This window comes from Dipodomys merriami, unplaced genomic scaffold (genome assembly GCF_024711535.1).
Source record: "Dipodomys merriami isolate MVZ:Mamm:240054 unplaced genomic scaffold, mDipMer1.0.p SCAF_7, whole genome shotgun sequence".
Lineage (NCBI taxonomy): Eukaryota > Metazoa > Chordata > Mammalia > Rodentia > Heteromyidae > Dipodomys > Dipodomys merriami.
In genome coordinates this window covers 31471296-31497878 of record NW_027206290.1, presented here as the reverse complement: position 1 = coordinate 31497878, position 26583 = coordinate 31471296, and the positions used below count along the sequence as shown (strand labels likewise).

Genomic DNA, 26583 nt, shown 5'->3' with positions numbered 1-26583 from the left:
GCCCCCCTCTTCCCCCCGTGCGCGTCCGCCGTGCGGGCTCCGACACAAACACACGCACGTGCGCCCCGCCCCCGCCGCGCGCACGCGCCCCGAGGCTCTGGCGGCGGCGGCGCGCGTGCGCGTGCGCGCGAGGCTCGCTGCCCCCACGCTGCTCCCTCCGCTCGGCTCGGCTCCGCTCGGCTCGGCTGCGCCTTCCCGCTCCCCGCGTGGATCCCCGCCGGGCCCGGCGGATCCGGAGGCGGCGGCCGTCTTTGGTGGGCTCCGGTGGGTGTCGCGGTTCGAGGCGGCGGCGCGAGAGAGGAGAAGGGAGCGGAGGGGCTGGTTCCCCCACCGCGGCGGCGTTGCCGGGCGCGGGCTCCTGCGTAAAAGCGGGCGCCGTGACAGGCCGGCCGGTGAGGCGCCCGCCGCCGGGGGAGGCCGCGACGGAGCTACCGGACCGGCCATGGGCTGAGACAGATCCTCGCTGAGCAGGTGCAGTGATCCGAGGTTCCAGGGGGGGAGTCTCCACCCCGTCAGGACGCGTCCTACCCAACCTCTAGACCTTCCCTCGGCTCCTCCCCAAAGGCCCTCCGGACCCAGCGCGGGCCGTCCCCGTGACCCCCGACCTCCTGTGCAGAATCCCACCCCCACCCGCCATCCCAGCCCCGTAGGCCCTTCTGCCCCCCCCCCCCCCCCGCAGTGTTTTGAGCCCCTCGCTTGTCTCCGCAGTGCCCGAGAACTACCTGGTAACCCGTCCTCTGTCTCCTACCCCAGAGGGGTGGGGGAAGGGGAGGAGGAGAAAAGTGGGAGTGGTGGTCCCTCCCTCCAGAGTTCCCGGTTGACAACAAATCCATCCTGTTTTCTTTCAAGCCTGTGGTGAAAGTGACCCACCCCTACTCCCCAGAACATGCCGGGGTGACCTCCTCCCAGACCTTCCGGTGGTGGCCTACCTGGCCCTCCCCAGTGACACTATGCAACCCCAGCGTGATCTTCGAGGCCTCTGGCTCCTGCTGCTGTCCTTGTTCCTGCTCCTCTTTGAAGTGGCCAGAGCTGGGCGACCTGTGGTGAGCTGTCCTACCGACTGCCTGTGCGCCAGCAACATTCTCAGCTGCTCCAAGCAGAAGCTGCCCAACGTGCCCCACTCCTTACCCAGCTACACCGCACTGCTGGACCTCAGCCACAACAACCTGAGCCGCCTTCGGGCTGAGTGGACCTCCACGCGCCTCACCCACCTGCATTCCCTGCTGCTGAGCCACAACCACCTGAATTTCATCTCCTCCGAGGCCTTTTCCCCAGTACCCAATCTGCGCTATCTGGACCTCTCCTCCAACCAACTGCGCACGCTGGACGAATTCCTGTTCAGCGAGCTGCAACAACTGGAGGTACTGCTGCTCTACAATAACCACATCGTGACCGTGGACCGCTACGCTTTCGACGACATGGTCCAGCTGCAGAAACTCTACTTGAGCCAGAACCAGATCTCCCGCTTCCCTCTGGAATTGGTCAAGGAAGGAAACAAACTACCAAAACTAATGCTTCTGGATCTCTCTTCCAACAAGCTGAAGACCTTGCCACTGAGCGACCTGCAGAAGCTGCCAGCGTGGGTCAAGAATGGGCTGTACCTACACAACAACCCCTTGCAATGCACCTGCCAGCTTTACCAGCTCTTTTCACACTGGCAGTACCGGCAGCTGAGTTCTGTGATGGACTTTCAGGAGGATTTGTACTGCGTGTATTCCAAGAAGCTGCACAATATCTTCAACATGGATTTCCTCAATTGCAGCGAGTACAAGGAGAGTGCCTGGGAGGCCCACCTGGGTGACAGCTTAACCATCACGTGTGACACCAAGCAGCAGGGGATGACCAAGGTGTGGGTGACACCAAACAATGAACGGGTGCTAAATCAGGGGGCCAATAGCACAGTGACAGTGTCAGAGGAAGGCAATCTTCATTTCGAGCAAGTGCAGATTCAGGATGGGGGTGTGTATACCTGCTATGCCATGGGGGAGACTTTCAATGAGACCCTGTCAGTGGAGTTGAAAGTGTACAACGTCACCTCGCATGGACACCATGACACCCTCAATACAGCTTATACCACACTAGTGGGTTGTATCCTCAGTGTGGTCCTGGTCCTCATATACCTGTACCTCACCCCTTGCCGCTGCTGGTGCCGGGGTGTAGAGAAGCCTTCTAGCCATCAAGGAGATAGTCTCAGCTCTTCCATGCTTAGTACCACACCCAACCACGATCCTATGGCTGGCGGGGACAAAGATGATGGTTTTGACCGGAGGGTGGCCTTCCTGGAACCTGCTGGACCTGGGCAGGGTCAAAACGGCAAGCTCAAGCCAGGCAACACTCTGCCGGTGCCCGAAGCAACCGGAAAGGGTCAACGGAGGATGTCAGATCCAGAATCGGTCAGCTCAGTCTTCTCTGATACGCCCATTGTGGTGTGAGCAGGATAGGTTGGTTGGGGAGATTTTTGCCCCAGGAGAGGTAATGCACCCCTGAAGGCTATGAGGGGATGGAAGAGAGGGCTGGCTGCCCAAGGGAGTGGGTTCCTCCTGACCTCCAGGGAATTGGTCACGGGCACAGACAGTAGGCAAGATCCCAATAAGGGTGTGGCTGCCTAGAGTTCCAAATATGGGCATATTAATCCTCAGGCAAATGCTACACCCCTGTCCAAAGCCTTGGCAATTCTCAGTGTGGTAGAGGAAGAAAGAGGAACGTGTCTGGGCTGGCTGGAAAATGAGAAAGGGGTGAGGGGAAGAACAGATTCCCTAAACTCTTTTGAGGTCATCTCTAGCTCCTTAAGAGAAAACCATTTGAAAAAACATTTTTTTTTTTCTGTCTCCACCCACACCTGGGAAGTTGTGTGTGTTGAGGGAGCCTTCCCAGGAGCCATGTTGGGGAAGCTGCTGGTTAGGGTATTGAAAAAAAAAAAACTTGGAAATTGAGTCAGGAAAAGGCAATACCTGGATCAGTAACATTCCAGAAGGCTGCAGTGAGACTTCCCATTAAAGCTGCCTTCTTTCCCCATGAGCCCTGGATGGATGGATCTTTGCAGGAGTCTGGCCTCTTGCCTGTTAGGAAAGGTAACAATGTGGGTCACAGAATCTGTGTCTTGTTCCAGGACAAGTGACACAGATAGGTATGGCAGGAACGAAAGGGTCCCTACAACATAGGTGCCAGCACAACACTTGCAGATGGAGTTAAATTCCAAATAGGGGAATTCCTTGAGCTAGGAAAGCCCTAGATAACATTTGATTCCCAGCCTTTGTGTGTCAGTCCAGGATGGGGTCTGCTGAAGGCAGAGCTTGTGTGGAAGGCCGCCACAGGTATGGTGAGTGGGCCACTCCACCAGAAGGGGAAGGGTACAGCGGCCTCTGTGATGTAGCAGCCAGCTACACCTACCTGGTTTTCCATGTAAGCCATCTCTTCATTCTGTCTCCTTAGCAAGCTCAGGTGGGGTCCTGAGTTTTCCCTATTATGCTGTGCTGCAGAGGGAGGAGTCCAGAGAAGTGTGGTTTTTGACCAGGCTGGGAGATGGATGGGGCCCAGTTATGTGTCTCCTCTGTGTTGCCAAGGCTGATTTGCTTCCCTTAGAGATCTCATTGCTGCCACAAAACCAAAAGCATGGGATTTTTGTTATTGGAGGGGCTGAAACTGGGTGATTTCTGTCCCAGAATGGCTTTTTCGAGTGGGGCTTGAGTTTACTTCTCCCGGGCTACAGGATATCCTGTAGCAGAGGCGATCTGTGGCACTGAACTTTCAGAAGCAAAGTTCTGCCAGGCCATTGCTCTCAGCTAGAAGTCTGTGTGATTGTGGCTGATAGGCCAGGGCAACATAAAAAGCATAAGTCCAAGTCTTAGGTTCCATCCAAGGTTGCTTAATACTGTAGGTATGAAGCTGGCCTCCCCTTGACTTCTCCCTTTGACTGTACTATAGGCCCAGGAAGTGGCTGTACATAGTTTCAGCAGGGAGGTGATCATGGAAAAGGTGAAAATGTTCTCTGATGTTGGTCTTTTTCAGTGTCTTTTCTCTCCCATGTTTCCTGTCCATTGGAAGTTCTCCAGGTCCTCTCATTTTCTGACCTGCTTCTTAGATTCCAAGGGGTGTTATTTGCCTGTGGGTGAGGGCTGTTTGCTAGGAGGGCCTGATGCTTAGGCCGCCTATTAAGACTAGGAAGTAAACATCTTCTCCTTGTCTGTTCCTGGGATCTCAAGGTTGCTGTTCATTCTTTCTTAGTAACCTAGTTTTGTCTAGAGCAAGGTGCAGCAAAATCCCCTCAAGTAGTTGCATGCTCATAGGTATGCATGCTCATAGGTATGCATGCACACCAGCACCTTGACCTCCACCAGGACAGTCAATCTGTACTGCCCACTGATGCCAGTACTCTCAGAATGGTCTCCATCTATGTGCACTCCATGCACAACTTTCTTGTGCCGTAGGAGAGACAGTGATCATGCCAGGCTCCTCAAATACACAGTCATTTGTACTTTAATTTCTGAATACCTTGAATCTTCACCCATATTTCCAGGGCTCTGAATCACTGGAGATGAGGGGCACCATGGGTGGAGACCTTGGGAGAATGGTGGTGAGGCACTAACTGGTTCTTTAGAACCCTTGGAGACCTCTCTTAAAAGACTATACATATAAGACATTGAACAAGAGCAATGAGACACCACAAAGGAAACTGGTAGAGGACCAAGCAGCTGTGAGTTGTCTTTCCTATGTTAACTGTCCTACTACAGACAGATAGGACAGGAAAGTTACCTGGTTGTTTGAGGATTATTGTCAGTAGAGCTATAGGAACAGGATTCTCACCTCAGATTTATCAGGAAACATGGGGAAATCTCTCTTCATGCTGCAGTTTCCTTATCTAGGTCTCTGAATCCTTTTAAAGTGGACGTCAAATGAAGAAGGCCTTCTGGAACATTCTAGCTGAGCTCCTGAGGATCAGAAGCAGCTCTAACTCTCCCTGACTTCATCCACTAATTTGGTTCCTAGTTTGAGACACCTTGAAGATGTGCCTGGCTGCCCCACCAAGAGAACTCCCTGGCCTCTTGAGCTTTCAGTTGGTAGAACCCACAGGCAGCTTTCTACCTGGGGGACTGAATACTCAACATGCCTGAGCTCCTTAGAACCCTGGGTAGGAAACTGCCTTGTGTGGTTATAAGAGTGAGAGATCTCCTCCTCCTCTCCTCCTTACCTTACACCCATAAACCAGACATGTCTCCCAGAAAGCAGGTGTCCCTGGAGACAGAATATGACAGGGCTCTACAATATGTCTATGTAATTATTCGTGATCTTTTTCTTTGCCTGTATTTATGGGGGCTGCAGGAAGGGGCAAGGAGAGGGTGCACCCCAGCTGGGGAGCACAGAGCCAGTTGACTTGTTTTGTGTGTGTTATCTCTGTGCTTCCTTCTCCTGTGTCCAGGACCCTGTTCCTCTCCATTGTGTATTTCCAGGCTGGCAAACCTCAGAGCCTCTAGGCTCTGGAAACTAGACAATAACCATTAAACCTGGCTTGAGTCTCTGTTCTGGCACAGTCTGTGGTTGGCTTATTTATCTTTTCATCCTATGGGTGGGGTTCAGTGTACCTCAGAAGAGTGTGGCTTGTGTAGGGAGGGAATCTTTTAAGTGCTGTTATAAAGTCATAGGTAAACTCCACAATAGGCATTAAGATATAGACTGGGGTCAGCAAACCTTTTCTGTTACAAGCCAGGTAGTTAGCAGTGTGGGCTTTATAGGCTACACATCCTATCAGACCTTAGCTTGCTACTATAGCAAGAAAACATCTACAGACAGTATATAAATGAATGACTGTGGTTCTGTTTCAGAATATTAGTCTATTTTCAGTTGCTAAAACAAAATACACAAAGCTGAGTATTCCATAAAGAAAAGAGATTTATTTAGCTTATAGTTTTGAAGATGAATTTAAAGATCAGACAGGCCTATTGAGTTGGCTTTTGATAAGACCCTCATGATGGGAGGCATGATAATGGTGGTAGAGCATGTAGAAGAGCTGACATGAGACAGGCATGATCAGACAGATGTAGGTGTCACAGGCTTGGGTGATGCTTACAGTGACCTAACTTCCTCTCATTAGGCTCCACCTCTTTCAATACTTCAGTACATGAATCTTAGGGGTATACATGCAAATCATAGCAAAACTACAGCATCCGGTGAGATTTTATTTATTGACATGAAATTTTGAACTATTTTAGAATTTCAACTTTTTTATTTTTTTATTTTTGTCGGTCGTGGGGCTTGAACTCTGGGCCTGGGCACTGTCCCTCAGCTTTTCAGTTCAAGGCTAGTGCTCTACCATTTGAGCCACAGTGCCACTTCTGGCTTTTTCAGTTTATGTGGTGGTGAGGAATCGAACCCAGGGCTTCATGCATGCGAGGCAAGCACTCTACCACTGAGCCATCTTCCCAGCCCCTAGAATTTTAATTTTTGAGTTTTCCTCAACCATTTAAAAATAATTATTAGCTCACACATCACAGAAAACCAGCAATGAGCTGGCTTGGCCAACAGACCATAGTTTACCAACCTCTAAAACAGATTTGTGACCAGCACTTTAGCAAGCAAGATTATTGATATCTTACAGCCTGGGTTAAAACTTATAGATGAAGACTTCTTGGGTCTTTGCGGGGAAGAGAGGTACCTTCTTGTACAATTCTTTTAAAAATCTACAACTGAGTGTTGGTGGCTCATATTGTAATCTTAGTTACTCAGGAGGCTAAGATCTGAGGATCATGGTTCAAAGTCAGCCTGGACAGGAAACATACCAAAAAAAGGTGGAAATCGATCTGTGGCCCAAAATGGTAGAGTACTAGCCTTGAACACAAAAGCTCAGGGACAGCACTCAGACCCTGAGTTCAAATCCCAGGACAGGAAAAAAAAAGTCTAGATTGGACTTACTAATGACACTATGGGAATATTCTAGATTGGGTTTTTTTTTTTTTTAATGGCAGGAAACAGCTCACTTTCATATAATTTAGATTATTCCCAGTATATTTTCATGTTGTGAATGGTAACCATTTTAGGCTGGAAGTATACCTAATAGGTAGATTAATAGTTTTTGACATTTTAGTGTGTCCTAGCCATTCTGTATAATGTAATAAAGCAATCCTTACTTAAAAAAATACATAGACTACTATAAATTGGATTAGATTCTACCAGGCCAAATTCTTTAGCTACTCTCCTGTAAATTCTGAAAGGGACCGTCATGGTAAATTGCAAAGGGGAAGAGGGCTTGTCATAAGGAAAAAAGAAATTTTAAGAAATCAGAATTTGGGGGCTGGGAAGGTGGCTCAGTGGTAGAGTGCTTGCCTTGCATGCATGAAGTCCTGGGTTCAATTCCTCAGCACCACATAAGCAAAAAGAAAAAAGCCGGAAGTGGCGCTGTGGCTCAAGTGGTAGGACAGCACCCAGGCCCAGAGTTCAGGCCCCACGACCGGACCAAAAAAAAAAAGAAAGAAATCAGAATTTGGCCTAGAGTGGTGGTTCACACCTGTAATATTAGCATTTGGGAGTTTGGGAGGAAGATTGTAAGTTCCAGACCAGTCTGATTTACAAAAAAAATACATATTAAAATCAGCAATTGCATAATTAATCTCTACATTTATAGATTTTCAGTCAAAAGGCTTCTTCTGAAAAACTGTCTTCTTCACTTGGGAGAAACAATTGAGTGAGTAAGAGATAGATGTGCCTCACAACCAGCCACATCAGACAAATCAACCTTGATAATCAATGAAATGAGAGTTATTAGTGTCATAGCTTCTCTCCGGTAGTCCACATTTGTATGTTTGCTTGTTTGTTTTTAAAATTTGCAAAGCAGTTTTGTATGGATAACAAATTGTCCAAGAGAATTAAGCTGATAAAGAGAAAGGATTGGAGACGACTTGGTGTTCTCTGTTGTCTGGGTCTGAGCTCAGGAGTTTTGGTACTCCTCTCTCCTCTTTCCATTTTCCAAAGAAAGTCTATGGATGTCTCCCTTCCTGCCCTGCCCTGCCCTGCCCATAAGTTACCAAAATGTCCCTAGAACCTGGCCAAGATGTGCAATTTTGTCTGCCATGTCTTATAGTACTCCCCCAGCACTTCACAGGTTCTAAGGGAGGACAATGTGTCAGTTGTCTTTTAGAGCAGAAAATAAGAATTTGATACATGGCCCAGTACCTCCACCTGGTCTCTCAACTCTTCCTTTTTCTGCATTTGTACCATTTATCTGTTTTCCCAGGCAACCAGTAGCAAAACTTCACCCTACCCTCAAGGCAGAAAAAGCTCATAGCCTGCAGTGGGACAGTTGGTTTTTCTGGTTAGATCACAGTGAGACTTTCCTAGGACCTGAGAGTAGCTAAGGCAGCTGCCAATAAAGTGCCTTTATCAGGCTAATATACTGACAGGTGGAAAGTATCAAATGCTGCGATACTTAGGCTGCTATCTAGTCTACTGAGGCCTTCTAATCTACTCAGACTGGCTACAGTCCCCAGAGCACAAAAGACACAGAGTTATGGCCTGAGAAAATGAGTACATGAAGGCCTGCAGTGTGACTTCCAGGTGCCATTCCATACTTAGGCATAAATAAGGTCAGTGTGTGTGTGCCAGTAAGTGTGTACGCATGCAAACACAGGCCAGGGAGGCCTGGGGTTAGGTAGTACTTTGTACTTTTTTCTCTCTCACCTCCCACTGCTCCCTTGGTCATAGTTTGCTTTAAATATGGGCCTGAGCTGGACTGGGTATCCTTAGAATAAACTTTGAAGTAATAGGGGATCTGCTTTAAAAACAGGGGCCACTTAGTACATGTGCAGTGAAACAGAGATGACTCCTCAAACCACAGAATAGCCTGAAATGTTTCCATAATCTGCATCTAAGAGAGGTTAAAACTCATCTGAGAAATTCTTTTTTTTCCCCAGTCATAGGGCTTGAACTTGGATCCTGGGCATTGTTCCTGATCTTTTTTCATTCAAGGCTAGCACTCTTACTATTCGAGCCACAGTGCCACTTCCAGTTTTCTGGTAGTTAATTGGAGATGAGTCTTACGGATTTTCCTGCCTAGGCTGGCTTCAAACTTTGATCTCAAATCTTAGCCTCCTGAGTAGTTAGGATTACAGGTGTGAGCCACCAGCACCCATCTCATCTGAGAAATTGTGATAAGAGCAGCTGGATTAAAAATGGACTGACCATACTGGTGCCTAGCCCAGTCGGGGGTGGGGTGGGGGTGGGGATAGGCTACTAGAGGTCATTTGTGCCTATGTTAAGCCCAACTCAGTGTTGATACTGTCTACTTCCAGCCAGGCTCTAGGATAGTTCTGGGGCACTGCCTCCCATCATTCAGCATCTGTCTTATTTGTGCCCATATCGACAAGAATGGCTACAGGTAGGCTCACAATGCCTAACTAGTGTTAATTCCTGAATCCCAGGACAGAAAAAAAATTAAGATAAAAAAATGAACACTCCAGCCTCTGCTGCTGCTGTTTCTGCCTCTGTGCTTTTACTCTAGTCCCGACTATAGCCTACTCTCAGACAAATGGAATGGAAAGTACCCTCTGATTTAAAATTTAAACAAAACTTTTTGTAGCTGGCATGTGTGGATGTGGAATGTGTGTGTGCATACATGCTTGTGCAATTCTGATAAAGTCCCAAGAAGGGAGTGATCCTATTTCAATAGCCTGGGAAAGGTAGAAGGAAACCAGGTTGTAGCCCCCTGGAAGACAAGAGCCATGTTCCTCATAGTTCTGTGGCCCAGCATGAGGGTCAGAGGGCAAACCAGACTGCCAGGTTGGCCTGCAGTTTTAGCTACTATTGCTCCTCCTATTCAGACAGAATTAAGGGAGAAGAGATTCACATTAGATAATTTGTAACCAGAAGCTCCTGTCAAAGATGAGCTCCTGGTATTTCAGGCAAGACTTGGGAATAATTGTACTCATATAAGATATTGCAGCCAGCCTGGCGACTTGAGAGCCCCAGGCAGGGAGCACATAGTGCAAACCTCACTAGTCATTGCCTTGGTAGCATTTGTAGCAGGAGTGGTAAGGGCTGACCTTGTAGTTAGAAGAAATGTGTCTGTTTTTTTACAATGGCAGCACAACCTTTCTGAAGCATGGGTCCCTCCGAGCGTCATTATCCTCAGAGGTTTATCATCTGTCTAGGAAGCAAGGCCCAGATCCAGGCTCAATGAGAGAGAAAAAGACAGAACATAACACCACCGGTTTATATGTGTTTAGTGTTTTGATATTCAGTGCCTGTTAACATTCATTCTCTCTTGTAACCCTCACAACATCCCTGTGAGGTAGGCAGAGTAGCCAGTGGTTTGCTCATAGTCACCATCAGCATTAAGGGCTGAGTAAACCCAGAAAGCAGCACTCCCAGCACGCAGGCTGATGCACCTTTCATTTCATGATGCATAGGCTCGTTATGCCACTCGGACACAAGGGCATTAGGGGCATTCAGCTAGCATCATTGTTTCCTAAGCTTGCAGAGGGGCACAGGAAAAGATGAGGGTATCAGCCAAGCCAGGTAAGCAGAAGGAAGGGCAGGAGTAGGAGAGGTTCAGGGTCATCCGCTACCTCTGCCACTACCAGTCTTAACTGAGCACATCATGTTCCCTACACATCTCAGCCTCTGACAGGGGCACAGGCCTTACCAGCATATTGAAGAATCTCAGTGCATATTCCCAGAGGAGAGCAGCCTCAAGGCAAGGCTAGACTGTGAGAATCCTGGCTCTCCTCTCCCACAGCGCCTCCCCATCCTGTTATACTCTGCAGCCCAGGAAGAGGAGGAAGGTTAGGGCTGGCTGACTCAGCCTGTGAGTGCTTAGAGATCTAGAGCTGAAAGGCCCCAGCACCATTCAACTAATGATTATTATTAACTCTGAACAGGCCTTGGCACAGCAGCCAGCTGGCTCAGGGAGGATGCCTGGATCTCCCACAGTGAGGTTTGAAAAACAAGACCCGCAGCAGCCATGCATGGGGGTGGCAGGATGGGGACAATGAAAAAAGAAGGGACAGGCCATTGTCAGGGAAGGAGGAAAGGTGGCCTGTCTTGTGCGGGGGTGAGGAGAGGAGGCACAGGCTGGCAAGCGATAGCAGTCTGTCTTGGATGGGGATGGCAGCCAAGGAGGTGAGGCTGAAGACTTCCTCGGAGATAGAGCTCCTGCCATTCAGTACCACCCCCATCCCGGATGGGGCTCAAGGGATGGGGTGGTTACAGGAACAAGGGGGGTTTGGGAGCGGTATCCAAACTCAGAACATGTAATCCCATTGCTATTCAGATTTGGATACAAAGCTATAATGTCCTCAAGGTTGAGTCTGAATATAATCAAACTTGGAACACTATCAAATATGGAATCAGGACTTAGTGAGCTTGATATGGAAATCTGTGCAAATGGCAGGCTTCTCCTTCCCCCTCCCCACCCCCCCCCCCAACAGGCTGCTTACTAGTCGCTTTCCCTAGTCAGGGAACAAGGGCAAAGATCAGTCATTTGCTTCTCCCCTGAGACCTCTGGTTTATGTTCAAAGCCCAGCTTGCGCCCCATACATTAGGCGATACAGAGAGGTGGGGGGAGGCCAAGGGGAGCACACGGCCAGGAGGCATATTCAGCCAACAGCCACTGAGATCCCAGCTGGAGGAAGAGTGTCCTGGCACCAAAATCTAATGGTTGTCCAGCTGCTGCCCCTGGATATGAGGGCAGGTGGTGTGATGCAGGGAGAAATGGAAAGACAGGAAGGGAGGGGAAGTCCCCCCCCCCCAATGTGGCCTGCTAGGAAGAAGGGCTCCTCCTGGTGACCTATTCCTTATACTGCAGTCAGGCCCAGCTGAGCAGGAGACCACCTGTGCTCACTCTCCCTCTGCCCGATACCCTTGCCCTCTAGGCCTGCTGGTCAGAAAGGCAGCAGCTGGGTCCTTTCCTCCTGCAGAATATAAATGACTCTCCTTCCTCCCAGGGCTGGGAATAGACATCAGATGGCACAGCCCACGCAAACTGCCGGCTGTCAGCATGCCTGCCCACCCGCCCACCAGCCCCCCGCACCACCTGGGAGAGGCAACACCTCAGACAAGCTCAGGCTTCCCTGGCATCTCCTGCTTGCTCTAAGAGCAAGCTGGTGAACTCTTCCTGGCTCGGCATGTATATACAAGAGGAGATGACACTCCCTCCCCCACAACCCTGCTATGATGGAAATGCTGGATCGAGTATCCCCAGGTGAAAATTTACTCCATGCAACCCCATAATCACTTCTTCCAAGTTCTTATCGTGCTGGATAGAGACACTGAAAGAGACACAAGCAATCACCTCTGGACTGCAGGGGTTTCTTTCAGACACCTAGTGTTAAGAGCGCTCCAGGGAAATCCATCTCACTCAGGAAGGCATTCCTGTGCTATTGAATCACACACCAGCCCTCCTACTTCCCAGCCACCTGGAGGGGGCCTTGAATCCTGAGAAGGCTTGGGATGTTTGATACTGACACTGAGAACACCCCTCCAGAGTCCCCCAAAACAGAGCTCCAGCCCTTATACCCAGGCCTCCCAGAGTCCCAATGGACTCAGTCTCCCTGCATAGAAATCTGCATAGCAGCTTTTCATGGTTCAACTGTTTTCAGTCCTTGCCATAATCTATGAAGGTCTCATCTCCCAGACTAAGCCAGACCACAGCTAACTAGTTTGGCATTCAGCCCTCACTGCCAAGGGCAGTCTGGGGGAAATACTTTTAGCTGGATTAAAGAGGGGTCTCTACAGGAAAGAGAACTCAGCCCTTCTTAGGCCAAATTTCTAACAGGAGACTACTAAGGAAAGCTTAAATGATGGGGAGAAGAGGAACCAGGGAGTCTCTATTTTCCTTGGATCAGAAGAGCTCCACCCACTTCCTTGATCCTTATTTGTTCTAAAACCTTTGGAATTGTTCCATGAACAATGAGCGAAGGCAAGACCCTAAGAAAGGCAAAAAGCACAAGATGCCTAGGACTACTTTGCCCTGAGAATGGATACGGGACAGAGCACACCCAGGGACTATGTATGGCCCAGATTCTCAGGTAAGCTAAAGGAAGTGCTTAGCTGAGGGAAAGAGTCATCCAGGAGCCAAAGGCTTGGTTAATCTGATTTTCCCCTGTTCCTCCATAAACTTTAAAGTGACTTTAGTGCCTTTATTGTCTTAAAAGTTCAGAAAACTGGGTTGGGAAGGTGGCTCAGTGGTAGAATGCTTGCCTTCCATGCATGAGGCCCTGCGTTCGATTCCTCAGCACCACATAAACAGAAAAAGCCGGAAGGGGTGATGTGGCTTAAGTGGTAGAGTGCTAGCCTTGAGCTGAAGAGCTGAGGGACAGCACCCAGGCCCAAAGTTCAAGCCCCACAGCCAACAAAACAAAGCAAAACAGAAGACCCTCTCTTGAACTCTTTCTTTCCACAGACCCTGACCTTTAGAGCTCTGTTCCAGAGGCCTTATCAGCTTCAATTTCTGAAGGGCTATAAGGACAGATTTGTCCCTCCAGGAAAGTAAACGGAGAATGAATTACATCCTGAGTCTGCTAAGTGGTCCATGTGGTCCACAGCTAGGAGAGTCTTCAGTGATATCGACTGATACTGAATATTAGAGATAGAAGGGACTTAAGAGATTGCTTAAAAACATTCACAGATGAGGAAACTGAGGTCCTGAGATATGGAACTTACCTAAGGTTAGTTATAGCCTAAAGAGAAGTATCACACTGCTTTCTCAAGAGGTACCCAACCTGGTATGGTGATACAGGATCTGTAATCCTAGCACTTGGGAGGCTGAAGCAGGAAGAGGTTGAGTTTGAGGCCAAACAGGACTAAATAGTGATTACAGGTCAGCTTTGGCTGCACAGTGAGACTTTGTCTCAAAAAAAAAAAAATAAAGACAAACCCCAAAACGTAAACAGCCAGATTCCAGTGGCACATGCCTGTAATCCTAGCGAAACAGGGGGTTGAGATCTGAGGGCTGAGGTTTGAAGCCAGGCCAGGCAGGAAAGTCCATAAGACTCTTATTTCCAATTGACTACCCAAAAAAAGCCAGAAGCAGAGGTATGGCTCAAGTAGTAGAGTGCTAGCCTTGCACACAAAAGCTCTGGGACAGTGCCCAAGCCCTGAGTTCAAGCCCCAGACCAGTAAAAAAAAAAAAGTTTAAGAGGTGGGGGCAAATATCCATGGCTTCCATTCATAACTTATAGGATCTCGACTTTACATCAGAAATACAGATAAGAAATTGCCACCACCATCACCTCCACCACCACCCAATAAGTCTGTCGTCTATCATGAGTAGAGGCTTTACGCTCAAGTTCTCTATCACATTCCACTGTGCTCAATACATTCCCCCATTTTGGTCACCTGGATCATCCTTCAACAAGAGCAACCTGGGTTTTTGTAGCCTTTGGCCCAGAAAGTGCAAAAACTTGGCCACTTCTGAAATGGGTCCCTTAAATATCACCAAGGAACCACTGAAGTCCAAGGTAAGTGTCCCACCTAGAGTCCGTGTTTGGAGGCACTCAAATTTCCATTTTCTTCCTTGGCAAATAGGATCTAGAGATCTGGTGCATAATTACCAGGGCTGGGTACAAGGGCAGTGCTAGGCACAGATACCAAGCTGCACCTTTGATCTGGGCTTGGAACCACACTGAATACATGCCCAGAAGCACTGTTACTGTAGCCATCAGGTAGACAACCAGTCCACATGTCAGATGGTAGAGCTTGAGACGAGCTACCCTTGAGACCCTGGCTGCTCGGGGACAAAGGAGGCAAAGCCCACACAGTGCTTGGCCACCACTGACCAGTATTGTCAGAACTCCTACCCAGCTGTGCCAGGATTCCAGGTGGGGCAGCTCACTTCGGATCTTGCTGGAGATGATGAAGCCCAGGCCCAGGGCAGCACAGAGGATGGCCAGGGTCTGCCCTGCCCAGTGGAGTCGGATTCGGGCCTTTCGGGAACAGAAGAGGAACAAGGAGTGTTCAGGAGAGAAGAGTAGGATGGATTCAGCCATGCAGAGGCAGAACTGTGAATACAGGAGAGGGCTAGTGAGCCTCAGGTCTGTTTGGAGGCCTGAGAAAAAAGGAGGTATTATTATACATCTAACCAAAGAAGATAAAGGGTGAAGGCTAAAGGACTTCTAACTGGACCTGCCATACACAGGCCATTTCTTGACCAGTAAAACTGCAGGTGTTAAACTTCTTCCTGAATTGTGAGGGAAATGACTTAATAACACCCCATCCACAGCTTCTTATAGAAATACGTTTCACATCCCCCTACCCTCTCAACCCTTCATTTTCCCCAGTTCTTGAAAGATGGGGCCCTAGCTGTCTCTCCCACCTCTCTAAGCCTTAGAAAGGCTGGGCTTCCTGAAAACAGGATTCTTCCCCAGTGGAGAAGCTAAGCATATCCGAACAAATCGGTTGCAGGTAGAAGTCCAAACTCACCGCCAAGGCCATGAATACAGGGTGCCAAGAGAAAAGACCTAAGAATCAAAGAGAACAGGCTGATTGCTGGGCACCATTGTTTTTCTCCCCCACTCCCACTTCCATGGCTAGGTGAAGTTTAAAGAATCTGGCCACAGAGGAAAATTCAGCATACCAACCCCAATCATAACTTTAAAAAAAAAATCAGGAAAATGGGGCACCGGTGGCCCACACCTGTAATTCGAGCTACTCAGGAGTCTGAGATCTGAAGATCACGGTTCAAAGCCAGCCCAGGCAGGAAAGTCCCTGACACTCTTCAATACTTAGAAGAAACCGGAAGCGGTAGAGCGGTAGCCTTGAGCAAAAGAAGCTCAGGGAGAGCACCCAGGCCCGAAGTTCAAGACCCAGGACAGATAAATAAATTTAAAAAAATTAAAAATACTAAACAATAACAACCAGGAAATTTGGGCAAAAGGGAGCTGCCAAGGGGCTAAGGCAAGCAAGAGTGCCTCCCAGTACACACACCTCCATTTGGGTTGGGTTTCCCCAACTGGCACTTCTTGGCTACCAGCCCAGTCCTAGTGTAGACCTCAATCACTTTCCTTCCCTACTATCCTCCAACAGGAGCCTTGTGTTTTATGAAGCACTAGCTCAGTCTTTTCAGTAGCCGGTCTTTGCCCCCAACTCCTTCCCGTACCCACAGTCCCACCCATCCAGGACCCCCCGAGCCCCGCCCACAGGCCCTCAGCCTCTCCATCCGGGCCCCTCCCTGGCTGGGGTCGCATTCCACGGCTCCCGGCGCACCCAGCCGCGGCCCCTCCGCACCTCGGCTCCGCCCCCTTCCCTGGCCCCGCCCCGCGCACTCACTGGTTCCTGGCCGGGACAGAACAGTCAGAAAGATGGTGAAGCCCAAAGCCACCAGGTGCGCCAAGATCCCGCTGCCTCTTCGCAGCCAGCGGGTCAGTCTCGGCTCCCTAGCTGGTGCTGGAACCAGATCTACCTCCAGCGGCTGCATGGCTGCGCCGGGCCAGCCCGCACAGTCCAGCTGCTAGAGGCGTCTTCCGGGTTTGCGATCGCGGAGGCGGCGGCGGCTGTCAGGAGTGGCTCCTCCCCGGGGAAGGCGCCGGCAGCGCCGCCGAGGCACTCACAGCGCCCTCTGGGGGCTGGGGGGGAAAGTATGTCGGCCCGGGGGAGGGGCAGGGGGAGTCCCCCACACCCTGACCTACCCACGGGAGAGATCCCAGTCCACCTTCTTTTGTATCTGTATACCAGGAGCTCTACGTCAAGCAGCCTGTGGAAATTACTTCTGTGGTTACCGATTCCAGTGAACCCCAAATCACACACTTGGTACCCTGACTCGAGTATTTTAAGCAGCTTTCCAGAAGTACTGGTGTTCCCAGGCTGCTTACTTTTTCTATTTCCTCTTCTGCTTGTTATGGAGCAAGATTTCTCCCTACCTTAATGCCAAGGAAAAACAACAGGAAAGGACAAAAAATAGTTCTTTGTAAAGTGAATTCTGGTTTGAAGACTGAAGGAGGGAGCTGCAAGTCTCATACCCAGAGCAAGAATGGTCTCCAGTGAGATACTTGGAAGAACTAGAGCACTCCCAACCCTTGTCACCTCCACAACAGCTGCTTAGCCCTGAGGAGCAAGGTAATCCTGAGGAATCAGGGCCTTACATGCCCCAAATTCTGCAGCCTTTCCCCCCCCTCTTGCCTCCAAAAAAGTGTAGACCAACCTATGGAGTCCTACCTGGGAGAGGTTCTACTCCATCCTAAAGAGCAAATCCATAGTGCAGGAAGAAAGACCAAAACAAGCTCTACAGAAATCCGGGACATCTTGAGAGTATTAACCAACCCAGATCAAGCTACCTGGTTGAGAAAAGAAGGTTGCTGGTAAGAGGTGGGAAGGGCACAAACAAAAGCTGAGAAGATCTAAAGAGGGGTGGAGACCCACGATTGCTGGAAGGCCAGAAGAGGGTCAGAAACCAACTCTCAAAGACCCAACTGCAAAGTCAGTAGTGCAGCTCCCTCTTCTCTGTCCAGTTTCTCTTCTCAATGGGGCCAGAATAGTATCTTGGGGGTCAACATTCTAGGGGAGGCTTATATTCACAGCCACATGCCTCATCATCCTATGGGGAGAGAACATCCCCCCCCCCATCCAGGCTGCCTGTCATCTCAGCTTCCAAGGGTGAGATTAGGCAAACTAAGGACCCTCATTTTGCTACATTGTTTTTCTTCCTTTTCAGTGTTTTCTTAGCACCAACAGAACAAGGAGACAGTCTTGAGGTATTTTAAAGAGAGTTTTTTTTTCTTAAAAAAAATAATATAAAGTTATAAAAAGTGGCAGCAGCCTGGGGCCTGGTCTGGAGGGGAGGAGGTGTTGGCGGCTCCGTTGCAATGGACAGGCACTTTCTTGTTAATGGGCTTTTGACTGCAGGAAGACAAAGAGACAAGAGACAGGGTCAGGGTGAGGGTCATCCTACTCAGAACCTATGCAGACTATAGGACTAAACCTTTATTTCCTGTGGTGGGTCTGATAAATAAAACTGAGCAAGGGGAAGACGAATGCCAACTGGGGCAGCCTATGTAGTGAAGCTAGAAAACGTGTAAATGCACACATGCACCTGGCCCATGTTTAGACTGGGAGCACATTCCCCACCCCCCATACCCCGTCTCCCAGCAGTCCCTCTTGGCAGAGATCATATGGATAGCTCAAAGCAGGCTCCAACAGAAAAGACAAACCTGGCTGTAGGTTTCACTAGAAAACCTCTGCCACTTGAACCTACTGAGAAGCTGGAGCAGGGCACATGTGTAAGGGGTATACACATGCCTAAGTGGGCCTTGTCTTGTCCATCTGCTCTTCAATGCCCCGATGCCCAGAAGAGCCACCAAGGAACAGAATCAGTTGCTCAGTATGTTGAGCTACAGGTCAGAGACTCAAACTTCCTTTCTGTTGGATGTTGGAAGTAGTTCTAGGTCCTGGGGTGAGGGCCATAGCCAATTCAGAAAGAAGTGGTCCTTTGATTAAGTCCAAAACAAGGGCAAGGGGAAAAGATCCAATCAGGTAAAAACTGGAGTCACCATGCTGAGAGCTAATCTATGGTTTCCTAAAGAGGATAGCCCAAAGACTCTTTCCCCATTTTTCATTCTTCTATTTAGCACCTTCTCCATGTCAAGTACCTACTGTGTTCCCACAGTCAGCCCTCCTGACCCCTCTCTGCCCATGCACCGCAGGGAGCTGGGCTGGTACCTTCAGTGTAGAGCACTTCTCCTCAAAGGCCAGGGCTGGGCCTGGCTTCTTGCGGCGCATAGAGCAGGCTGTATCAGCAGGGACACCAGCCTGACAATGCTTGGCCTTCACTGGCCGGCAGTAAGTGGCCAGATTTTTCCTCTTCTTGGCTACTTCCTCCTCAGAGAGGCAGTTGGTTGGCAAGGCCTTGGCTGGGTGACTGACGACATCCCGGTTCTCCAGCTGAGCCTTGACCGGTGTGGGAGGTGGATGTGGGGAACCCCGACAGTCCAGGGGCCCTGTTCTCTTTACCCTTGGCCCCACTGTCCCGTTAAGCCCCATGCTCAGAGCTGTTTTAGTCTTGGCTGAGAGACCCCGGCAGCCAGAGGGTTTGCCTTTTCCAGTGGGCTCCAGAATGCAAGTCCGTTTGAAAGTGGTAGGGCCTGGGGATAACTTCCGCTTTCGAGAAGGAGCCTCCACCTCTGCCCCATCCTTGCCTTTGGACAACTTGCTGGCCTTGGAAGGTGGCAGCTTGCTGAAGGAGGGAGATGGTGTGTTGGCAGGTAGAGGTGAGGTGATGGCCTGGGTGCCGCCCATGCACTCAGCCTGGCTGCAGGCAGCTGCTACACTAGGAGAGCCTGCAGGGTAGCTAGGGACCAGGCTGTCCTTGATGGGAGGCGTAGAGGCTGGGCAGGCAGGTCTGGGGGGTGGGCCTGGAAGTCGGGGGCAGCTGCCCATAGTGGGTGGGCTCAGGGGAGCAGATAAGGAGGAACTGACAAGGTGCGATGGAGGTTCAGCTGGTGGGATCTTCCTATAGCAAAAAGAGAGACCCACTGTGACTGCCAACCAAACAAGAAAGCCTCCCAACACTCAGTCCTTCTACCCACTGGGAAATGGCCAGTGGAACGCCACAGCTGCTGCCATCTGCTGGCAGACACTGGAACTGAGGGCTGAGGAAGGCACAGGTAGAGGAAGGAATGAACTAGTACAGAATGAGTAGTAGTAACCTCATTTTCAGTGGATATCCCTTATCCCACATTACCCCAAGTACTGAAAATGATAGATGACTGTCTAGACTCGCCCCTACACCTCCCACTGTCCTTCTCTAGGGTGCCAAGTCCCCACTCCCTTATGCCACTTATCATCTGGGGTCTAGTGACCAGTTAGCCAAGGCACACCAGTAGGTATGTGTGAGGAATTGGAGCTTCTGAAGCCTATGTACACCCAGGTCTGAGAAAGGAAGTTCTGGGCCCAAGAGACTCACTTCCACATGTGTGAACTGAGGTGCCGCTCCAGCATAGAGCTGAGTGCCGAGCAGAACCGGTCCAGCCGGCGGCTAAACACATAGCATCCTGGGCTCACTAGCCGGCTCCCAAAGGTGCAGAACTGGAAGCAGAAGGGAAGAATGTGGTTGGTGGGGCCTGCAGTATACAGAGTATCTGCACATAAGATCTGACCTCTTCCCCATACTGTGGCCTAGAAGGACTGGGACCCCCCCCACCCCCACCCCCACCCCAGGACCCCGTTCAGGTCCTTACCGCCTGTGGGCGTGGAGGCCGGGTTGCATAATGGCAGTCGGGAGGGAGGTGAAGGTCCTCGGATGTCCCCTCCTCCTCACTTTCCTCGCTGGAGGCCTGGGCCCCACCCCGGGGTAGGGGGAAAGGAAACAGACCTGGGTCCCCATCACCACCATAGGGGCCTTCTTCATCCAATTCACTCTCAGAAGAGGCCCGGGACCTAGAAGGGCCAAAGAGGATGTAAGGATGATGTGACTGGTATGGGATCGGGATGGGGTGTCCCTGAACCCGCCAAGCTTAAAAAGCCAGGGCAAACACTCTGCTGGGCAATCAGAGGAAGAGGAAGGAGGAAAGGATGGGAGGGCACGACAGAGCTCACAGAGTAAGAGACAGAGCCCAGGGCCATAGCTCCCAAGGTGTTCTCTCCCAAGCCCCTTCACTTCCCAGGCCCTGCCTCCTCAGGGGGGAAAATCTGCTCCAGATTCGCCTCCTCCAGAAAATCTTCCGAGCTTAACTGCACCCAGCTCTGGTCAGCCCAGTCAACTCTCTCAACCCCCTTCTTGCATCACATATTCCTGTGAGCCTGTCTGGGAGCTGAGCCTGTGTTTCGTGTCTGCCCCTGGTGTTACAGGCAGAGATGCGTGTGTGTCTCCTTCAGCAAGGCAGGCTCTCCCCGGGATCCAGCGCAGCCTCTGCACACGAAGGGGCCAGCGAATGAATACACAGTACAACTGCCTCACCCAGGACCCTGACCCTTTCAGCTCCCCAGTGACAAGTTTTGGCTTGTTGGAAGTAGCTGGGAAAATGTTTGTATTGGATCTGGCACACCTCAAGAGAGGCTAGGATATTGTGGTCTGCTTGGGGAGGAATAGGAGAGTCGCCTGCTTCCAAACCACTGCAAGGTCCAGGTATCACCCTCCCCCACCCCACACCACTCAGGTCCCAGTGAGCACGTTTTCCAGGACATCCCCTGGGCCTGTCTCCAACGTTCCCTGGTACCTTAGGGGCTGAATATACCCAGGTGAAGTGGGGGGGGATATAATCTGGACATACCTGGGAAATGCACAGTATGGGTAGGTCTGCTTGGCACGAGCAGAAAAGGTGCTGTTAGGTGCAGCTGCTGCTGCCACAACCTGGATTGAGGAGGGAGGTTCCTGGGAGGGCGCCGCCTCCTTGCGCCCTGGGCTCTTCTCCTTGGGACATTCCCCTTTGCGGGAACTGGCCTTCAGCTCTGCCACTAGCACGTCAAAATCCTTGGACCGGCCCTGGACCTCTCGGCGCTGGTGCACCGAGTGGATCTAGAATACAGCAGAGTGGAAGGGTGGGAAGGGTTGTGAGCTGAGCAGGGGTGAGGGGCAGCGGTGTGCTCTGGCCTGGGCAAGCAGAGAGAGAGGACATGTGAGTGTGTTTGTGGGTGTGTTTGTGTGTCTTTTGTTTTACTCCCCCATAGGGCTAACACCCTCCTTTGGCATGGGGGTGGGGGGATCTGAAAGCTACTCCCTGCCTGCTGATCCTACCTTGTGCCCACTGGGGTGAGGTGCTGGGGATAGGCTCCTCTTCCCTTCCCTGGTGTGAACCTAACTCATCCCCTCAGCTGGGCCTTTAGTTATTTCTACATTCCTCTGCTCGCCCGCATCTCATGTCTGCGTTGTTCCCCCTCACCATGCCGTGGGAATGGGGCTACCTTGCAGGTCAGCAGGCGTGTACAGATCTTTTTGGTCTCTGGATTTATGACTCCGCACTGCCTGTTGAGGTCACACTCCTTCCCTGTTGGGTAAAGATGTTTCAGTGAACCAGAAGGCTACTTCTCATGGATTCATAGGAGGATCTGGCCTCTTCCTATGAAGGGCCTGGGAAGAATCAGGACAAAGATAGACAGGTTCCTCTGGGGCCTCACTTTCCAGAGTAACTCTTCTCTTGAGGATGGACTTTCCCTGGCCCCAGCCCCAGCATTCCTCCCAGAGACTGTAGGCCCAAAGAGGCAAAAGCAGCCGCAGGCATCTGGAATGCCAGAAAAACCAGCTGTGAGACGTGAGAAAGGGCTAACAGTCAATTGTCCAAGGAGGGGAAGAGTAATTGTGCTTGCTTGGGCAGAAGCTCCCTCAGCCCAACTCAGGAGACCTGAGCTACAGAAGCTTCCGGGAAGCAGGTAGATTGTAGAGTTCCTGTACTCTGCAAGCTAGGATGGCCAGGCCCATCTATTCCTGACCTCCAACCCTTCTTGCCCAAGGACAGAGCAGCCCAAGGAGTCCCCCACTCTACCTTCCTGACTCCCAGGACCATGACTACTCACGAGCCATCTTCCGGTGGGTTTTGGGGGGCAGCCTGGTCCCACTGGGCTCCTTCTCCGGGGGGCTGCTTTCGGCCCGGTGGCTGGAACCCTCACTGGGGATTATCTCACTGCTCTCTCTGCCAGGAGGTTCTTTAGAAGGGAGAGCCATGGGGGCTTTTCCAGGGGAGTCCTTGGGGAGGCCGCCTGGCTGGCTGAGGAAAGCAGAGGGTGGGGCCACCCTGATTCCATGTCCATCGGGCTTCGGGAGACTGGACATCTTCTCCAGATTCACCACAGGCACGAAAAGGCTACACGTGGAGAGAGGGTATGGGCTGGGGTGTGGGAGGCTGGGTCTGGGTGCTGAACTCTGGCCTAGAGCTATCTCCTCCCTGGCCCTGGATCTTGGGTGGGCTCCAGGAGGGGTGTGGTACCTGGGGAAAGAGGCACTCACGAGCCCTTGAGTCTGTGGAAAGGAGCTGCAGATGGGTTTGCTGCCTTCTGCAATGAGCAGTACCCCTTGACCCAGGGCTGCCTCCATTTGTGTCAACCTCTCCCTGGGTCAGGGTCAGGGTCGGTCTTGGGGAGTGTATAGACTTACCAGAGGTTGTCCTTCTGGGTCTTCTCTGGAGGCTGATGGCCACGGCTCCGGGACCCCTGGCCCTTCTCCCTGGAGGAGGTTTTGGTGGAACCTGGGGCTCTACAAGCTGGGCCCTGCCCATTCACTACGTGGCATTTCTGAGAGCTGGCAGGGGCTGGAGGTGGGGGTGGGACCCGGGCATAAAGCTTGCTGAGGGGCCCATGTCTTCTTTCTGTCACCAGGAGGTGGAGAGAATAATCGAGGTGAGTGGGATCAACTATCTCATGTCCTGACCGCCAACCAGCCCACTGCCTCATATCACAAGAATCTGCATTACTACAGCTAAGATTGTGAATTTGCTTTCTTCCATTTCCAAATTGAGCCTTCAGGACTCAAAATTCTAGACCCAGTTTCCTGAATCTCTTACCACCCCTGGATGCTGGAAGTTTGCACACGCAATAACTTCAAACCCCACAATATCCTGAAACTTCCCTGCCCCCACCCAGGACTTTCCTATCCCTAGAACCACCCTCCATTACCCATGTGAAGTCCTAGCTGTCCTGAGTTTCATATTCCCCCTCCCCTCACCCTTCATCTTTCTTCCCTAGGGCTTCTCTCACCACAGTGCTTCTGGAAAGCTTGAGGCTTCACCACCTGGCTGCAGTGGTTACACACAACCAAATAGAAGTCATCATGGGCAGGGCAGTGCCCAAATATGGACATATCTGCAATGACAGAAACTCTTTATCACTGGGGCTGGAGCACAGGGTTTCCCTGTAAGATCAGAGAACACTACCACCCCACCACCCAGAAGGTGCTTCACCTCCCAACTGATGTGTCAAGCTTTCTGCTGGACATTCCCAGCCTCCACAGTTCAGTCTAACCAGGCCTGAAGTATACAGGGCTTTGACATGAGTGGGCGCCAATCACCTATGATTACGATCTCCACCAACAGGTCACAGCAGGCAGGGCTAACTCAGTCCTATCAAAATGAGGATCTTCAGCCCTATTGCTTCCACAGCCACCTCCTGGTAGAAGAGGGGAAAGTGGCCCTGTTTGCCCTGGGTCCCAGCCCTATGTGCATTGAGTCCCACCTTCTTTAATGAGGGTCATAGCATCCAACTTCTTCATGTTTTTGCTACTCTCTTCCAGCTCAGCCCCTGGAGGAAAAACACAGCTCAGAAGGTCCACTCTCTTCCTACAGCCCCACCTCCTAGTGGAACAAGGGCCACAGCTCAGCACTAAGAAGCCCACACCCCCTGACAAGCCCCTGGTGCTCAGAATCCCCAGTGGCTCATTCTCAAGTGCCCACCCTTCTCCCACTCTTCTGAGACGAACTGGTCTCATTTAAGAAGAATCCAGCCATCTTTCTTATGGACCCCTCCACTCCTTAGTGTAGTTTAGGGCTCTAACTGCTGACTAGTTGGGTGATGTGGGTAAATATCATCCCTTTTCTGGATTAACTTTCCCATTTAAAGGGAAATGGTTCTGATTTTTTTTTTTTCCTTTTCTGCAGGACCCTGAATCACTTCTTGAGATTTCTACCACAGGTCTTTTTGGCTATTCTGTAGCATCTCCAAAAGCTGCTGTCCTATGTCCCCCTCTTCATAAATTACTTTAGGTCTATCTGAGATATCATAACATTATCAAAGTTAGACTCAGTTTTCTCAGCTCCTGCACTGATTGGATGGTCACAGAGCACAGAAACTGCTGGGTTTGGGCCCTTTGACATCTCCAAAGTCTCCTTGGTCAGCTAGGCAACCCCCTCCCCTTCTTAGAGGGGCTCTGCCAAAGGGTTGCTTTCCTACTTCAGTTTCTGGGTTAATGACAAAAACATTTTAGCTATGCAAAGCAGCTTCCTCCATCCTCCTATCTTACTCCCCCTCCCCCCCACCCCAATACACACCTCCTCCCTGTCCCTTGGAAAAAAATCAATTCTGAGTCACTGAACCAGTCTGACTCCATTTCCGGTTCTGAATTCACCCAGACCCTGACAATGGCCCCATCGGTGCCCACCCAGCACAGGACAGTCCCAGAGTGGCCTACGCTCCCACTTAGATTTGCTCTCACATGCTCACTCACAGATTAGCCCCCTTTGAGGTGAGATGATTATTGGCAATCTTATATAATATCCAGATATGAGGCATGGTGAGTTGGACAGGCAAGAGACAAGGGGCAGCTCCCACTCTGAAGTCTGTTCAATGCAATTATGGGGAATGATGGACAGAATCAAGCTGAAAGTCAGATGTCTCAAAGAACAAGTGTCATTAGAGACCGCTCCATGAGGTCTCCTACTCCATCTCTTCTCACTTGTAAACTTCTTTAGGGGTGTGATGCCTGCTGTCACCCCCAAAGGCCATGAGGCCAGGTGTTTCCTGGGACCCAGGAGACAAAGATGAGAAAAAGAGACTGGAGGCCCACTCACCAAAGGCACTCGGGGACCTATAGAAAGTGGGGGGGGGGTCAGGGAAAAGAGCCAAGAGGTAGGGCAAGAAGCCCGGGGAAGGACGAGGGTGGGAGGCATGGATGGATGGACTGAAGGAGGAAAGGCGAGGAGGATGGAGAGATGGATGGGAAAACTCATGCGGAGGGGGCTAGAGTTCCATGAGCACCGTAACCGGTAGGAAAACGCTAAAAAGGCGCTGGAGGTGTGGGGGGGGCAAAAGGCGAAGATACAAGGGGGGTACTGAGGGGGGCAGAGAAGTGGGGTGCGTGGGAAACACGTGGAGAGGACTGTTGCGGATAGGAAGAGCCCGAGCAGGTGCAGGAGGGGCGGAAACTGGAGACCATCATTTAAGGGAAAAGATAAAGGCAAGTAAACGCGGGGCCCGTACTGGCTCTGGCAGAGAGAGACAGACAGACAGAGGAGAGAGGTGGGCAGGGTGGGCTGCAAGCGGTGGGCCGGCGCTAGGACCCGGCAGCGCAAAGGTGTCGGAGAGGGCGGGCACTAGGACCCGGCGGGTCCTTTGTTTGGGGGGCCGGGGAGCCGGACGGCGGCTCCTGTCGGCGGCTCCCCTCAGCTGGTGGGGGCCGGGAGGGGGGAGGGGAGGCAGTGATGGGGTCCTCGGACTCTAAGGTGGCTGTACTCACCGTCGGCCGCAGGCAGGTCGGCCCGCTCCACCCACGAGCTCCAGCTCTGTCCCGCGAAGTCATCGAGACTCGGCACCCGCCGCTCCAGAGCGGCCATTGCTGCCGCCGCGCGTTCACGCACCGCCATCACCGCCGCGGACGCGCGCCCGCCCCGGCGCCGCCGCCGCGCGGCCCCCTCCCCCCCTCGGCCCGGCCGCGGGCACGCCTCCTTCTCCCCTACCTTTCCAGCTCACCCTGTGCGCAAGCGCAGCTCAGGTCGCTGCCCCCCCACCTCCTCCTTCCGCACAGATTTCTGGGAAATGTAGTTTCGGAAAGGGGTGCTGTCGCCTACCGAGCTTCCCGAGAGAGCCCTTCGGAAATGCACAATTGCAGGGGAAAAGGAGGAGACCAAAGCCCCAGGATCTCCACTCCTAACCTTTGTGCACACATTTCTTTGTGGCACCAGTCCCCTCTCCCCAGTGTGCACGCGCGCGCTCGCGCGCGCGCGCGCGCGCACACACACACACACACAC

The 26583-nt window shown here is 51.5% G+C and overlaps 3 protein-coding genes across 9 annotated transcripts; 1 reads left to right on the top strand and 2 right to left on the bottom strand.

Annotated features, from left to right (window-relative positions):
- Positions 1 to 209: 209 nt before the first annotated feature.
- On the top strand, positions 210 to 11619 carry Amigo1 (adhesion molecule with Ig like domain 1). The gene is made up of 2 exons (XM_070006212.1): positions 210 to 471; positions 850 to 11619. The coding sequence occupies exon 2, from the start codon at positions 951 to 953 to the stop codon at positions 2430 to 2432; it is 1482 nt and encodes a 493-aa protein (XP_069862313.1). The 5' UTR covers positions 210 to 471; positions 850 to 950; the 3' UTR covers positions 2433 to 11619.
- A 382-nt stretch (positions 11620 to 12001) lies between these two features.
- Cyb561d1 (cytochrome b561 family member D1) lies at positions 12002 to 16444 on the bottom strand. 3 transcript variants are annotated; one of them, XM_070006215.1, is made up of 3 exons: positions 16252 to 16444; positions 15406 to 15443; positions 12002 to 14984 (listed from the first exon to the last, which is right to left on the bottom strand). In XM_070006215.1, exons 1-3 carry the CDS (start codon positions 16397 to 16399, stop codon positions 14481 to 14483), a joined length of 690 nt encoding a protein of 229 aa, XP_069862316.1. In that variant the 5' UTR covers positions 16400 to 16444; the 3' UTR covers positions 12002 to 14480. The 3 variants fall into 3 exon arrangements, with proteins under 3 accessions (XP_069862316.1, XP_069862317.1, XP_069862318.1); XM_070006216.1 differs by lacking the exon at positions 16252 to 16444 and adding an exon at positions 15619 to 16075; XM_070006217.1 differs by lacking the exon at positions 16252 to 16444 and adding an exon at positions 15910 to 16075.
- Positions 16445 to 17673: 1229 nt separating this feature from the next.
- On the bottom strand, positions 17674 to 26333 carry Atxn7l2 (ataxin 7 like 2). Of its 5 annotated transcripts, XM_070006210.1 has the most exons (12): positions 26072 to 26215; positions 24076 to 24141; positions 23602 to 23706; positions 23003 to 23213; positions 22426 to 22712; positions 21817 to 21899; positions 21186 to 21430; positions 20762 to 20824; positions 20154 to 20352; positions 19880 to 20001; positions 18637 to 19426; positions 17674 to 17817 (listed from the first exon to the last, which is right to left on the bottom strand). In XM_070006210.1, the coding sequence occupies exons 1-12, from the start codon at positions 26196 to 26198 to the stop codon at positions 17803 to 17805; spliced, it is 2313 nt and encodes a 770-aa protein (XP_069862311.1). In that variant the 5' UTR covers positions 26199 to 26215; the 3' UTR covers positions 17674 to 17802. The 5 variants fall into 5 exon arrangements, with proteins under 5 accessions (XP_069862311.1, XP_069862308.1, XP_069862306.1 ...); XM_070006207.1 differs by lacking the exon at positions 20762 to 20824 and having other exon boundaries at positions 26072 to 26333; XM_070006205.1 differs by lacking the exons at positions 20762 to 20824; positions 26072 to 26215 and adding an exon at positions 25064 to 25380.
- Between the last annotated feature and the right edge of the window lie 250 nt (positions 26334 to 26583).